Below are 14,060 nucleotides of genomic sequence, written 5' to 3'. Positions count from 1 at the left end.
TAGAGTCACTTGAAAGTTGCTGAGACAGTAGATCTTAAAAGTTCTCATGCAAAAAACATAACTATGTGAACTGACGGACGTCTTAATGAACTTTATTGTAGGGACGCCTGGGTGGCTCAGTGGGTTAAAGCCTCTGCCTTCGGCTCAGGTCATGATCCCAGCGTCCTGGGATCAAGCCCCACATTGGGCTCTCTGCTCAGCAGGGAGCCTACTTCCCTTCCTCTCTCTGCCTGCCTCTCTGCCTGGTTGTGATCTCTGTCAAATAAATAAGTAAAATCTTTTTAAAAAATGAACTTTATTGTAGTAATCATTTCCAAATACGCATGTTTTCCCATCATCATGTTGTCCACTTTCAACTTCCACAGCGTTATGGCCAATTACACTTCAAGCTGGAAAAAAAACTAATAAATGTCCCCAAATACCAAGGGTCTCATTATGCAGTGTGTAAACAGTGAGAAAGATAAAGCAAATGGGGCAAAATGTTAACACTAAATAAATCTAGGTGGCAGGTATGAGAAAGCGTATGGTAATTTTCTCACAATTCCCGTATCCTTGAACTTTTTTCCCAAAATAAAAAGTTTAATTGAAGAAAAAGAGATGGACCCACATAGGGCACCCGTCTAAGGGCACCAGAGTATCAGGAGGGTGAAAAATCCCAGCAGGAAGGGGACCTGAAGTAAACGTATTGTGAGATCTTCTCTTGGAAGAATGCCGATGTGGTTGGGGAAAAATGCTGGGACTTAGGTAGAGAGATGGAGTTCCCCAGGGTAACCTGCCGGATCAACAGGCCATGACGGTCAGTGTGTGGCCTTTGGGGGAAGGTTCTCCTCTGCTCTTCGCTTTGAACTTCCTCATCTCTCTTCTAAACAAAAACCAAATGCATATTTTCTAAGTGTTGAAAGGAGAACCAAACAATTAGCCTTTGTTTTTACTCTGGTGTGGCCGGATGGACACCCTCGACCAGGTCCTTTCGTTCAGTGGGCAGGCTTCGAATTGGTACCTACTCCGCGCCCGGCGCTGCATTCGATGCTGGGGACGCATGGGACCTCGCAGAGGGTATATTCTGCTGGTCTGTGGCAGACACTGGGGGTGGCCAACCTCACCGATGTTCCCTCATCTTCCTTGCTAACAAAAACTCCAATTTTGGGGGCGCCTGGTGGCTCAGTGGATTAAGCATCTGCCTTCAGCTCAGGTCGTGATCCTGGGGTCCTGGGATCAAGCCCCGCATTGGGCTCTCTGCTCTGCCTGCTGCTCATGCTTTCTCTCTCTGACAGATAAACGAAATCTTTAAAGAAATAAACAAGTTCACGGAGCTCTAATTCACCCATTTTAAAACCTTTTTATTTTGTGATCTTTGTAGATGTAAATGCTGTTGTAAGAAGTAATAGAGAGGCTGCGTACTCTTCACCTTGTCTTCCCCGATGTAACAAAGCACAGTAGCAAAGTAAGGATATAGACATTGATACAATCTTTTCGCCTTTCAGATTGCGCCTCCTTTGCCAGGCCCACGTGTGTGTGTGTGTGTGTGTGTGTGTGTGTGTGTGTGTGTGTGTCTAGTTCTATGTGATTTTACCACTCATGGGACCATGACCACAGTGAAGATACAGACCATTTCCAAGGGTCCCTCGTGCTGCCCTTTTATGATCCCACCCACTTCCCTTCTAGGCTGCGCTCCGTCCTCCCTGAGCCCCTGGCCAATGGCTCACCTGTTCTCCGTTTCTGTAATTTCCACATTTTCAAGAATGTTGTGCTAATTGAACCGTACTGTATAGAGCCTTTTAGGATTGGCTTTTTTTCCTCCAGTGTCCTTCCCTGGAGGTCCATCGGGTTGTTGTATCGTCAGTTTCTTCCTTTCTATTGCTGAGTATACTCCATCCTGTGGATGGACCACAGTTTGCTTAACCACATGCTTGTACCACATTTGCCGCTTCACCCACTGAGCCACCCAGGCGACTAAACTTGCTTGCTTTTTTTTTTTTTTAAAGGCAATAATGAGTCCAGCCCCAGGACACATGGTGATTGATCTAAGTTAGTGCTTCACAGTGGAATGAAGACATTCAGAAAACAGGAGGGTGTTTTTGGTTGTTGCTGTAGTGGGGGAGCGCTTTCGGCAGTTAACAAACGTCAGGCTGCCTGCACTCCACAGCGCACAGCTACACAGAGAAGAAGCAGACGAGCGCCCCCACCGAACACGCTGCCAGGTGTTTGGGTGCACAACACACTCACAAATAGAAAAGCAATAACAACAGATTTGTTTACAGTTATCTGAGCCTAAAACTTAACGCCATTTACAAATAAAAGTAATTTGGGTATGGTTTTAATGTACACTGAATTTTCCAGGTATGGAAATATCATGTAGAAAGAGGAAAGCTTATAATTCACTTTGTTTGGCACTTTACCAAGAATTGTTCACTCTTTCAGACAATCAACAGCGACAACGCTTCCAGCATTGGAGTCTTCAATACATTTATTACTCTCCCCCCATGGCCTATATGATATCATGTATGTGTGCTTATCATATCTATGCCTTCATGATATATATTTATACACTATATACTTCATCCTTATTTTGAAATGTCAAATGTAAATGAAAAAGCGTCTAATACTGTGGTCTGTAAAGCCACCGTAAGTAGACACTAGCATCTGAGACATCATTACATCATGTAGTACAGACATGCCTGCATCCTATACATTGTAACAGTATTTTCTAATCGGTTACTTTTGTCTTTCCTTTATATTACAGTTAGGGCATCATGTAGATTATTTTATTCTTTTGTGCAAGTTATCGGTGAATTTCATGCCAGGGTAGTAAAGGAGACACTCCAAAATCATATGCCTTGAATGGGTGTTGGGTTTGATGGGGGTGGAGAAGGACCGATTTGATTTCTGGTCAAAGAGAGGTCTGGAGAGGATCTTCGGAAGTCATGTTGGTAAAAGGAGAGAGATGCTCTGGGGTGCCCGGCTGGCTCAGGGGCTCATGGGACTCTTCAACTTGAGGTTGGGAGTTCAAGCCCCAAGTTGGGCATGGAGACTACACTAAGAAACAGTACTAAGAAGAGAGAGATGGTCTGCACCAGCTCCCCTCTTGCTTTGGGAAGTTGTAGGACACCATTATGTTTCTGTATGACGGGGTCTTCCTACAACCACGAGGTGACAGAATCTTTGATGGTGTGACCAAGCTGTGGTAGCGGCCCGGGGACAGCTCTTGTGGGTTTTGTCGCGGGAGATAATTACAGGTCTGTATTGGTTAAGTCACTGCTCCTTGGGTACTCTCCCATACAACTCTCCCATACACCTAACCGGAATGTGCGAAATATCGTAAATCAGCAATTGCAATCAAGTGTAATGAAGTGCATTTTCTACAATATAGGATAGGGAAGCATTTTTCTACATTGATTTTATTTATTTGAGAGTAGGAGCAGGGTAAGAGACAGACGGAGGAGGAGGCTTCTTGCCAAGGAGGGAGCCTGATGGAGGGTGGGGGGCTCAGCCCCAGGACCTTGAGATCAAGACCTGCGCCAAAGGCAGACACTCAACCTACCGAGCCACCCAGGCGCGCGAGAGGGAAGCGTGTCTTCACACTCCCAAGGACTCGGGGCTGGGAAAGATCAGCAAGTATTTCCCGTGGCAAACGCTATCGGACTAGGGCCTGAGGAGGAGCCGGGGCTGGCCGGAGAGGGCAGAGGTTATCACGGTGAGCGCGGTGATTCTGCCCAGAGAGGTTCTCCGGAGAAGGGGGCACCCGGAGGTGTGAGGCAGCCGACCCCGAAGGACTCGCGGAGCCTTGGGCTTGCTCGTGCACGGGAACCGAGGGCGAGGCCCGAGCGGCTGGGGAGTCTGTGCACCGCGGGGCAGTGAAGGCTGCAGTCGGCGGTGCCGGGCGCCCTCCGCGAGCTCGTCTCACCCCTGCAGCGCGGCGGGAGCAGGCGGCCCGGCTGGACGGGCGGAGCGCAGACCGGGTCCGCACGGATCCCAGGACGACGCCGGGTTTCGGGCTCGGGCCGCGGGTGCACGGTGCGGCCGCCGCCGAGGCAGGCATCTGGGAAGGACTCGTGGGCCTGGGGGGACACGGGCGTGTGCTGGGGAGAGCTGGGTCCGGGTGTCTGTCTCCGGGCTCCGGCGCCGCAGGCTGGGGAGCGGCACGAGCGCGGCCGGAGACCCAGGCGGGGCGGGCCGGGGCCGGGGCCGGGGCTCGGGGCGCAGCGCGGAGCCCCGGGGTCTGCGGACTCCCCGACGCCGAGCGGCCGGCACAGCAAGCGCAGCCTCCGGGGCGGGAGGGGAAGAACCGGGCCGTCGGCCGAGGCCGCGGAAGCTGCCGGGAGGCCTGGGAACCGGCTCGGCCCGCGCCCCGACCCTCGGCGGCTGGGCGGTGGGGGTGGGGGCTCGCGGGGGCCGGGGCTGGGGCTGAGCGACGCGGGGAAGCGGAGCCGAGCGTCCGGGGGCGGCCGCTCGGGTTCTCCGGGACGCACCGCCTCCTCCCCCGAGCGCCGCCCCCTCCCCCGAGCGCCGCCCCCTCCCCGAGCACCGCCCCCTCCCCCGAGCACGACCCCCTCCCCGAGCACCGCCCGCGTCTTTCTTTGTTTCCTCGTCCGGAAATCTCGCGACAGCCGCGCGGCAAATCTCGCGAGCGCAGCCGGCCCGGCGCCGCGGCTCTCGCGGTATTTGCACGAGACGGCCCCTTCCTGCTCCCCCGCCGGCCCGCCCGCCTTCCTCCGGTCTCCCCGCCCGGCCTCCCCCGCCTTCCCCCGCGGGCCCCCTCCGCGCGGGGATACTATGCTCTCCGGCGATGGACGCCCCCGGTGCAGGTCAGTGCCCGCTCGGCGCCGCGCGGCTCGCTCCCCTCGCCGGGGGTCGCTCGGCCGGGGCTGGCGAGCTCGGGCCGCGATCCCTGGGGGCCCCCCGCCGCCCTCGCCCGGGCCTGGGGCCTGCGCGGAGCCCGCCGCTGCTCGGCAGTCCTGGCGGGGGTCCCGCGGGCCCCTGGTGGGCCCCGCCGCTCGGCCCGAGCCCCTCCCTCTGCTGCGGGCCGCGGCGGGCCGTGGTGGCGGCGGTCAAGACCCGGCTCCGGTCGGCCGGCTCCGGGCAGTGCGTGCGGCGGTGGGTCTCCCCACCCTCCTGACCTCCCTGGCCCTCCGGCCCCCTCTGCCCCCTGCTCCCGGTCCCCTGCCTTTCCTGTCCCCCTGCCCCTCTGGCCCCTGCCTCCCCTGCCCCGTGCTCCCGGCCCCCTGGCCCCCTGCTCCCGGTCCTTTGCCTCCCGGCCCCTGGCCCCCTCCCCGCGCCCCCTGACTCCCCTCCACCCCCTGACTCTCCTGCCGCTCGTGCCCTTCCTACCGCCTGCCTCTCCTGCTCCTCCTGTCCCTCCTGCCCGCCCCCTGCTCCCTGCTCCCCTGCCCCCCCTCCTGCCCTTGCTTCCCTCCCCCATGCCCTTCCTGCCCTCCCCCATGCCCTTCCTGCCCCTTGCTCCTCTGTCCCTCTGCCCCCCCTTCCCCGCACCCCCAACATGAGAGGGAACACTCGTGCTGTCTGAGGGGCTGTGCTCCTGCCTTCTCCCCTGGGCTCAGGGCGCTGCCCTCACGGAGGGTCTTGCCCACCCACAGCCATGAGTCTGCACAAAAGACCTGATCTGAAGGTTCTTCTCCACGCGCCCCCCCTTCCCCCGCAGGTCGTTTGGAGCTGGGGAGCCCTCCAGTGAGACCCCCAGGTTCATGTTGTGCAAAACCAGAAAGACGTGTTCCCTTGGCGAGAATCTTGATTTACCCAGATATTTTCTCTTCATTTCTACCCTCAGTCTAAGACCTAGTAGTCTTCCCTGCTAAGTTTCGTGTTTGGGTGTCGTTTTGATTTTGTCCACGTTGTTGAATGCTGTGTAAAAATCTGTCTTTCGGTTGTTTTTCAAAAGCTCAATCCTTCTGACAGTTGTCAGGTTTTCAGGTTGCTCTCTCTGTACTTAGCATTTTTCAGGACTTGTCTTTCTAAAAGGCCTGTACATCATTTAACTCATTCTTGTTTTTCCTTCCCTGGTATTCTTTGTTACCACATTTCAGGAGTTAATTATCTTACCTGTTTTTGTTTGACAGGAGTCATAATTTGAGCTGTGTTGTCCAATACCATGGATCCTGGCCATGTGTGATTCAATTCAAATTAATAAAAATTAAATTTTAATCACTTCCTCCGTGGTTATAGTCACATTTCAAGTGTTCAGTAGCCACGTGTGGCCTGTGGCTATCCTACTGGACAGCGCAAGTAGAGAGCATTTGCAGCCTGCAAAAATTCTTTTGGACAAAGTGGGTTTCCAGTTATTTTCATTTTAAGTTAAAGTACTTTGTAGCTGTTTTTAATGAAAGTGTAATTTTTTTTTCAGGATATGCCTTTGAATACCTTATTGAAACATTGAATGACAGTTCATGTAAGAAGTTCTTCAATGTACCTAGACTTGGAGGCACCAAGTATGGTAATGTTGCTTAATTGGGGGGGGGGTGTTCAGTTTGTAATAATAAAAATGCATTTGTTAAGCTGAACTGAAGAAATGTTAAATTACTCTCACCATGTTGTAACAGGCAAACCTATAGTAACCTCTAACAATTTAAAAACTCCCCTCAGGACAACTTTTGTTTGAGGGTGCACGTCCATCCCTTCACTTCTCATTTAAAAACATAAGTTAATCTAGCCATGATTTTTTTCCATAGAGAAACTAATGCAGTTTAAAAACAACAACAAAACAACCTGCTGATGCTATTCTACACCTCTTATGTGCATGCTTTAACTTCTCAAGTGAACAGAGCCCATGTTTCTGTACCTGTTCTACGTGGGTAGGAATTGTCGGCGGGCCCCCTGGTCGGGGTGGTGCTCCGGGCTGGGCTCGCTGTGTCCTGGCCCGTGCGCCGCCCTTTGGGCAGCCCTTTCACGGAGATCTCAGGAGAGTGAACTTGGCTCAACCCTAGGGAATTGGATGGAAGTCTTGACTTTATTGACAGTTGAGCACCTGAACCCGCCAATGAAGGGAACATCTGTTTGGAAGAGTGGTTTTTGGTTGTGTGGATTTTCTGGGAAAACTACTAGGAAAATAAATGCCAAATCTATTGCAGCGCGTCTTGGAGGGAGCTTTTTTCCTAATCTTTTTTCTTGTGTTATTTAATTGAGGTTACTTCTGTGATTTTTCTGTAGATTTTGATGTATTTGAATATTCTAGACTGCCACTAGCAGTTTTTCTTGTACATTGTGAGAAAATTTCAGTATTTTGTAGAAGAAAGCTGTCTTAGAAATAGGTTGCTTTTATAAAGAAGAGGTTCACCAGAATGAGAGCAGTCGTTTTTACCTTCCATGTTTAGGTGCCAACATTTGTATTGAGAGAGGTTGGTTGTTTCTGTAAGTGCCGTGTGTCTTTAATTCACAGGGATTTCATCCTTTTCACCAACGATGAGTTCCTGTTAGTTTTGAAAAGGGAACACCTCAATTGCTTATGCGTAAGAAAGATTTTTTATTTCGCTTTACTTTTTTGTGATACCTAGTGATTCTGTCTTGGAAGATCCTTAATCCATATTTTACAGTTTAATAAATAATAGAAGAACATATGTGCAGATAGTTTGGAAATTGGGCGTAAGTTCTTTCTGTGGATCATTTGTGGAGATTGCCCACTTGAAGGTGGCCTGTATTTCTGAAATGCAGAAAATCAATAGGAAACTTTCAAAAATAATTAAAATGCAGTAAGAATGGTTCATGATGTAAAAGCTAAATTTTCTCTGGAAAATAAGTTTTCACGGGCATCTATAGATAGCTGAGTTTCAGAGTATCCAGAGTTTCTGTAACGATGGAAAATACAGTAACAACACAGCTGTAAATAGAAATGCTTTCAAAACGGAGATTTGGCTTTTATTTCCCTGGGATTAAGCCCCTGTTTTATTCATGGAGTGGTTATTATGAAAGGCTCATTAATAATTACTAGAGCAATTTCTCAGTAATTACTTGCGGGAGTAAAGTTTGAAAGAAGAATTGACTTGGAGAGAGGAGTGAGTGGAGTAGCAGGTCGTTTTGCTTATCGCCAGAGCGGAGCGTGTGTGTCACCTTCTGGAGAGACCGCATTGAGTGTCCTCGCCGACCTGCGCTCAGGGGGTGTCCTGCGCTCAGGGGGTGTCGCTTGGGCCCGAGCTTTGGGCCCCTGTGCCGGTGCCGGCTGGGTGGGGAGCCCGCTGTGGTGTGCTTCCTGCTTCGGGGGGGAGTGTGCTCCGTCCTCTCCTGTCCTGGGGAGGACAGATGGGGTGAGCTCGTGGTAGCCCCCTGTTCGCGTGTCAGGAATGGCTGCAGCACGGGGACCTGAAAGCCTTCCGAACGACGACTTGAACAAATGGAGCAGGAGTCTGGAGTTGGTAGACTGGGGCTGTGGCGCACCGGGTTCGACAAGGACCAGGAGCCAGGCTTCTTGTTTGCTGTTTCGGTCTCATGCTTTTGGTGGCAGATCCTGGTGCACCTGCAGGCCCTGCCCAAGTTCTAGGCCACTAGAAGGGGAACAGGGGGAGAAGAGCCCCTGAGGGCCCTGCATCTCGGCGGCCAGAGTGTCTAGAGGCCGAGGACAGAGCGGGTAGCCTTCTGGCATTTAGGGGGATGGCGCAGAGAGAAGTGCTTGCGCAGTTGGGGAACAAAGCAGCCTGGACTCCTTCCCCGATGCCTCCTCTTCCTCTGTCTGTCTTTCCATGGGGCACAACACAAATCATTTGATTGCTGCTTTTTTACTGCTGTTTTATGTTTTTGCTTCCAGGCTTGCCCTCATGGGATGTTTACGGAAGTGGACACATTGTGCACACTGATTCCATTTTGGTCTTCTATAACTTCACTTACAGCAACCCGCCTCTTTAGGGATCGAGAGCTGCCTGTGTGGCCTTGGAGCGCACTGACTGCGGCCTTGGAGATGTTGAATAACTGTTCCTGTGAAAACAGACCTGTTTCCGAGGGGGAGCGGTCATTGTCCCGGAGAGTCAGAGGCTGCTTTCTGCAGGAGTGAGGCCTCAGGCTGCTGGGGAACAGAGGGCCCACAGAGGACAGTCCACACTTGGGGAGTTAGGTGCAGGGCAGGCCTCGAACGGGCGGAAGGGAAGGTGAGGAGGGCAGGGGAGGCCGTGGAGGGCTGCCGTCAGGAGGCCTGTTGCGGAGACTAACTGTCCCTGAGCAGCGGGGCCCCTGCCGTCTGTCCTTCAGCTCTGCCCAGCCACCCTGTCTTCTCCCTCCCTGACCAGTAGAGCCAAGGCTGCGTTTTCCAAATCCTAACTTGCAGCCTCTGGAAAAAAGTCTTACGTTTTTAGAGGTGTTTTTATTGTTTTTAAGGAATTAGAGTGGGGTTGAGAATTGCAGAAAGACCCCATTACAGGCAGTGCAGAAACTGTCTCCTTGTGTAGGTACAACTATACGTAAATGCGCTACTTTGAACAGAAACGCACATGATGTGTGTTGGTTTATAACCTTTGCTGGTTTGTGCACTTGCTGTCTTGTGAATATCTTTCCGTGTCCTGGAACGCTAGTGTCCCATGCTGTCTGGAGTCTGCTTGGTTCCTGAGTCAGGAAGCGTGAGTTCAGGTAGTGGGATACCTTGACTTCGCGGCAGCCTCTGACGGCCGCACGGCCCATGTAGGTGCACCATGGCCTCATCCCTGTTGACACGCTGCTGTCTGTATGTGTGACCTTACAGTTTCGATGAGGGCTTGTCATTCTGTATGCCCTCATCCACGTTTGTCTTTTCTACTTTTACAGTATACTGTGTGTTCAGTCTTCACCCTTGACATAAGGAACAGAAACTTGGAGAAAAATGTTTCAATTTCCAGACATCCGAAGACGCAGGCAGAAAGCACAGTCAGCGCTCGTGGGGACCAGGGTTTCTAAGCCAGAGGCTGTTCCTTTTGTCACTTCAAGGCTGCCTGCTGTCTGTCCCTTTGCCCTGCAGTCATTTGTTTCTGCAGCCTGCTTACTCATTTCGTGTAAGGCCCAGAGTAGCCACTGTTGGGTATGCTCTTACCAGTGTCTTAACCAGCCACTTAAGACTGGTTGTGGCCGGAACTGACTTTTTTGCCTATTTCTTTAGCGTAGTTTGGCTGGGCTTGTAGTGTGGTCTATTGCCGGAGCAGTTTCCTTGCTAGGAGGGACAGAAGTAAGTGTTTTCTAATCGTGTCTCTGCCCTGGACTCTGGAGGTGGGCTGTGAGTGGGTTAGCAGTGAAATAGTTCGCTTGGCGTGTTAACACACAGTGCATACCTTTCCAAGGACTACTTTCACCTCATATGAGTCTACTCTTCCAGGTATGACCGTAGACTCACTGATCCTTCACAGTTTGTTCCAAGGTTCTGTTGATTTTATCTCTGCTTCTGTTGACATTTTCCGTTCTAGATTTGGCCCTTCGGGTGGCCAAGAAGAGACACCCACTACCTCCAACGAAGAAAGATTGTCATGATGCTGAGCTCCCAGGCTGGTGAAATGTGGCTCTATCTCCAGGAGAAGGGCCAGAATTGAGGAAGCTCTGTGTTTTCTCTCTCGAGGTTCAGATTTTCTGTGCCCTCCACTGCACTGTAGCCCAGCCTCCTGCCTGCTGACTACACGGGACCCCTAATGGTAGCCTCAGCCCCTAGCTCAGCTCTGAACACCTTGCTGGTTAAGTCTGCGTACTTACTGATTGCAAATTCCTGGGAGAGGAATGTAATCGTCCTTGTGTATTTTCCCTCGTGAGGCTGTCGGTCACCGACCTGCCCAGGATTGGCTCTGGCTTCCGTGCTGTAGCCAGGGAGGTAATGGGACACAGAGGATTGTCCGTTCCATGGGTGGCTGTTTGCACAGGCTTCACAGAGGTGTGTCTCCTGGTTAGCAGCTGCTGCCATATGAGGTGCCCACCAGGAGAGAATGGGGAGAGTGGGTGTTTCTGCACTCGCATCAGTAATGGGTACGATTCTTCTTATCTTCTCTGCCTTTATCAGTGAGTGGGGAAAAAAATCTGAAAGAAGCAGGAATTGGCTTTCTGTTTTTCTGCCTTCTTAGATTCTATTTGTGGCAGTTTTTTTTTTTTTTAACAGGTTAGTTTTTTATTGGAAATCTATCCTATCTGGCTTGGTACTAGTTAGAGACAGAAATGAAACCTGGACTCTGATCTGATGTGGGCGTGAGTTAATCCTGTGGCCAGAGCTGAGGGGGTTACAAGACCTTCTGGAACACTTTGTTAATCTTTTTTCCAAGCCCCTGGCCTTGACCAGGGTTTCTAAGTTCACTCTGTAGCTCCTCCGGTGGGTGCTTGCCCACGGTTCTGGCCCTGTCTCTCAGTCTGGACTCCAGAGCTACCCTCCTTGGGGCTTTAGACAAGCCTTGAGTGTTCGTGACTTTTCCCCTTCCTTATGCTGGTGTGTCTTCCATCCCACGTAGTGTCTCTGGGCCCGGCTGTTAGCCAGTTCATGTTGCTGTCTCCTTTGGGTGATTTCTGAACCTGTTTAAACGTGGAATTTTCACGTGTGCAGAATGAACAAAACCCTTTTACATGGTCTGCACATCTTCATTATATTGCTTTATGGTGGGCAGAAAAGATGGTTTTATCTCCCCTTTTTACACATGGGAAAAATGAGTCTAACGATTAAGTAACTTGCCCAGCATCACATTATCTTGTAAATGAAATTTGGTCTTAGACCCTCTTCTGCTTGCAGACCAGTGCTGATTTCCCTACTCCACACCATGGTTTCCCAGCTTGATAGCGGGAGTCAGAGAGGCGCCGGCGCGGAGTACTGACTGCGTCCGTGCTGTAACGAGTTCTGTCACGTCTGCCTGAACAAGGGCCTGCTGCCCGCACCTTTACCGTCTCCGTGGTGGAGGAGGATCTCGAACGTCACACTGATCCTGAAGTGGGTGCTTGTGGACTCTTGGTGGAGGCGGTGTGCTCCTGCTTGCGGGGACCACGGACAGCGCCACCGTGACAAGTGGGCCATCCTGGGGGGATGCTGGCATGTATGAAGGGGCAGAAGTGGGAGGCTGGTGTCGTAAAATTTTTTCAGACTTATTTTAAGAAGCCAGAAATTTGGATTTTCATATGAAAAAGTTATGGTTTTTCCATGTTGGAAATTAAAATGTTAAAACCCTACGAGACAAGCCTGGTCCATCTGCAGACCAACAGTGTGACCCCCACACTAGGAGGTGAGCTGTACCGCCTGATTGCAGCAGCAGCCGGTTAGCCTTGAATGGGTGGCTCTGTGGTCCCTGAGGCCTAGTTGTGCCGTGTCACATAGCAGACCTCAGCATCTTTTCTCAGAGTCTGAGCCACCTATGGGATCTTCCGCTAATCGATCAGAAGGGTATCATTTGTTATCAGCTCATTTTAGAAGCGTGATAACACAAATTACGTACTTTTCCTAGTCTAAGTTACCCATTTGTCGGGGTTCCCATGTGTCTTGTTCGTTTCTTGTCCTTCGAGGGTGGAATTCTAGGAACTTCTGGTTAGAAGAGGCAGAATTACCCAGTCTGCTTCTCTGTTTGGTGCACAGGTCTCTCAACAAGACTGTTTAATTTGTTCAGCTGATGCATACTGAGTATGGGTGTTTCTGGCAAATGTGAGTTGGCTGAGAGAGCATCTCTGTGCTCGGGAAAGCACGCAACGTAGTAGTGCGGACATGGTGGGGACTACGCAAGTACAGCGCTTTGTTCCGACAGCAGTCTGGGCCAATCAGGAGACGGGATGGGGGACTTTAATGTACATCATTATGAACCACGATAGAAGAGCACTTGCAGGACAGAAACCATATGGTACTGTCGGGCTGATGGAGAGCACCCAAGGAGGGACCAGCTTGAAAGGGGTGCAGACCTCATTGGAGAAGGGTGGTTCAGCCCCCGGGATACCCAGAAGTTTGCTGTGTGGCCGTGCTGGAGCGGGCCTGGGGTTGCTGGGCAGGCGGGAGGCCCCCCATGGAGTGCAGGCAGGGGCTTAGGGGAGCAGCAGGCAGCACTGAGATTGAGCTGGCCGAGCAGTCACCCTTCAGGGTTCCCGGGCCACATGGGGGCCCGGAAGTCCAGAAGCTGGCAGGACACAGGGCGTTCTGCGCAGGAGTGTCTTGGTCCATGTACAAGCACGGGTGGAAGTGCCTCTGAGTGTGCGGCTCATTGCATGGAGGCTGGTTCTCGGGCCGGGTGGGCTGTTGTGACGCTAACGTGTGTGTGTGTGCTTTTTCATGTTGCGTCATGCAGTGTGTCCACACCAGAAGATCTGAATAACTCAGCAGACCTTTATTTCTCAGCAACCTTCAGTGAATGTAATGAGCAGATGATGGTGGGACGAGGTCACAAACAGACACGCTTATTTTGTTTTCGAGCAACTATCTGCGAAGTACCTACGTTTGAGTAAATGTGGTCTGTCCATTCTTTCCAGTGGAAGTGGTGTTCTTTGGGAGAAGTGGCTAATTTGTGTTCCAGTTCAAACCATCACACAAGTGTTTTCCCTAGGCACTCCTACTCTGGTTTTGAGAGAAGGGCTGTTGCACATACTGTCATCTCGTCACATAGAAAATTAAGGTTTGATCTCAGTAGTTGAGACTTAATTTAAATGAACACCTTTTCTGCTCCATCAAGGACGTTCTTAAGTGAAGCAGGTATTTTGTGCGAAAATGAGCAGGCGACGAGAACGAGGGCAGGTCGGTCCCACTGCCTTGAGCTCTGCTGGGATGCCAGCCGTGCACCCACTGTCGTTCTGGCGCCGTCAGTGCCTGTGTCGAAGTGACAAAGCACATAATGTCTGAGTTGATTTTGCAGGTTCCTGAAAGAATTTCAGGGGCCTTTTGGAGTCCAGGGACCGCTGGCACGGGGTAAGCATGGAGGCGGAAGGCCAGCAAGAGGATCTGGGTGAGAAGTGATGTGGTGGATGGGCAAGGTTTGGGGGCAGCGGCAGAGGTGGAGAGTCACAAGATGTGTGAGTGGTGTCAAGGGTGCTGCCTGGTTGTGATGGCGTGCGCCTCGGTGAGCACTGCTGCTGTTTCCTGAGCGCCGGGACCCAGAGGAGGCTGTGTGTGGGGTGGGCGGGGGATGTCACAGGGATCCGTTTAGGTACTGGTGAGTTTGGGAACA

At 51.7% G+C, this 14,060-nt stretch overlaps 1 protein-coding gene across 1 annotated transcript in view; it reads left to right on the top strand.

Moving 5' to 3' along the window:
* Nucleotides 1-4,667: 4,667 nt before the first annotated feature.
* The window catches only part of IREB2 (iron responsive element binding protein 2), a 41,012-nt gene continuing 31,619 nt past the window's right edge, over nucleotides 4,668-14,060 (top strand). Inside the window, exons 1-2 of the mRNA XM_046007410.1 lie at nucleotides 4,668-4,805; nucleotides 6,359-6,448. Coding sequence (XP_045863366.1) covers nucleotides 4,787-4,805; nucleotides 6,359-6,448 — 109 coding nt within the window. The 5' untranslated portion in view covers nucleotides 4,668-4,786. The remainder of the gene's footprint in view (nucleotides 4,806-6,358; nucleotides 6,449-14,060) is intronic.

Source organism: Meles meles, chromosome 6 (assembly GCF_922984935.1).
Source record: "Meles meles chromosome 6, mMelMel3.1 paternal haplotype, whole genome shotgun sequence".
In the NCBI taxonomy this organism is placed as follows: domain Eukaryota; kingdom Metazoa; phylum Chordata; class Mammalia; order Carnivora; family Mustelidae; genus Meles; species Meles meles.
Note: the sequence above shows the minus strand (reverse complement) of the source record. Positions and strands in the feature narration are given on the sequence as shown.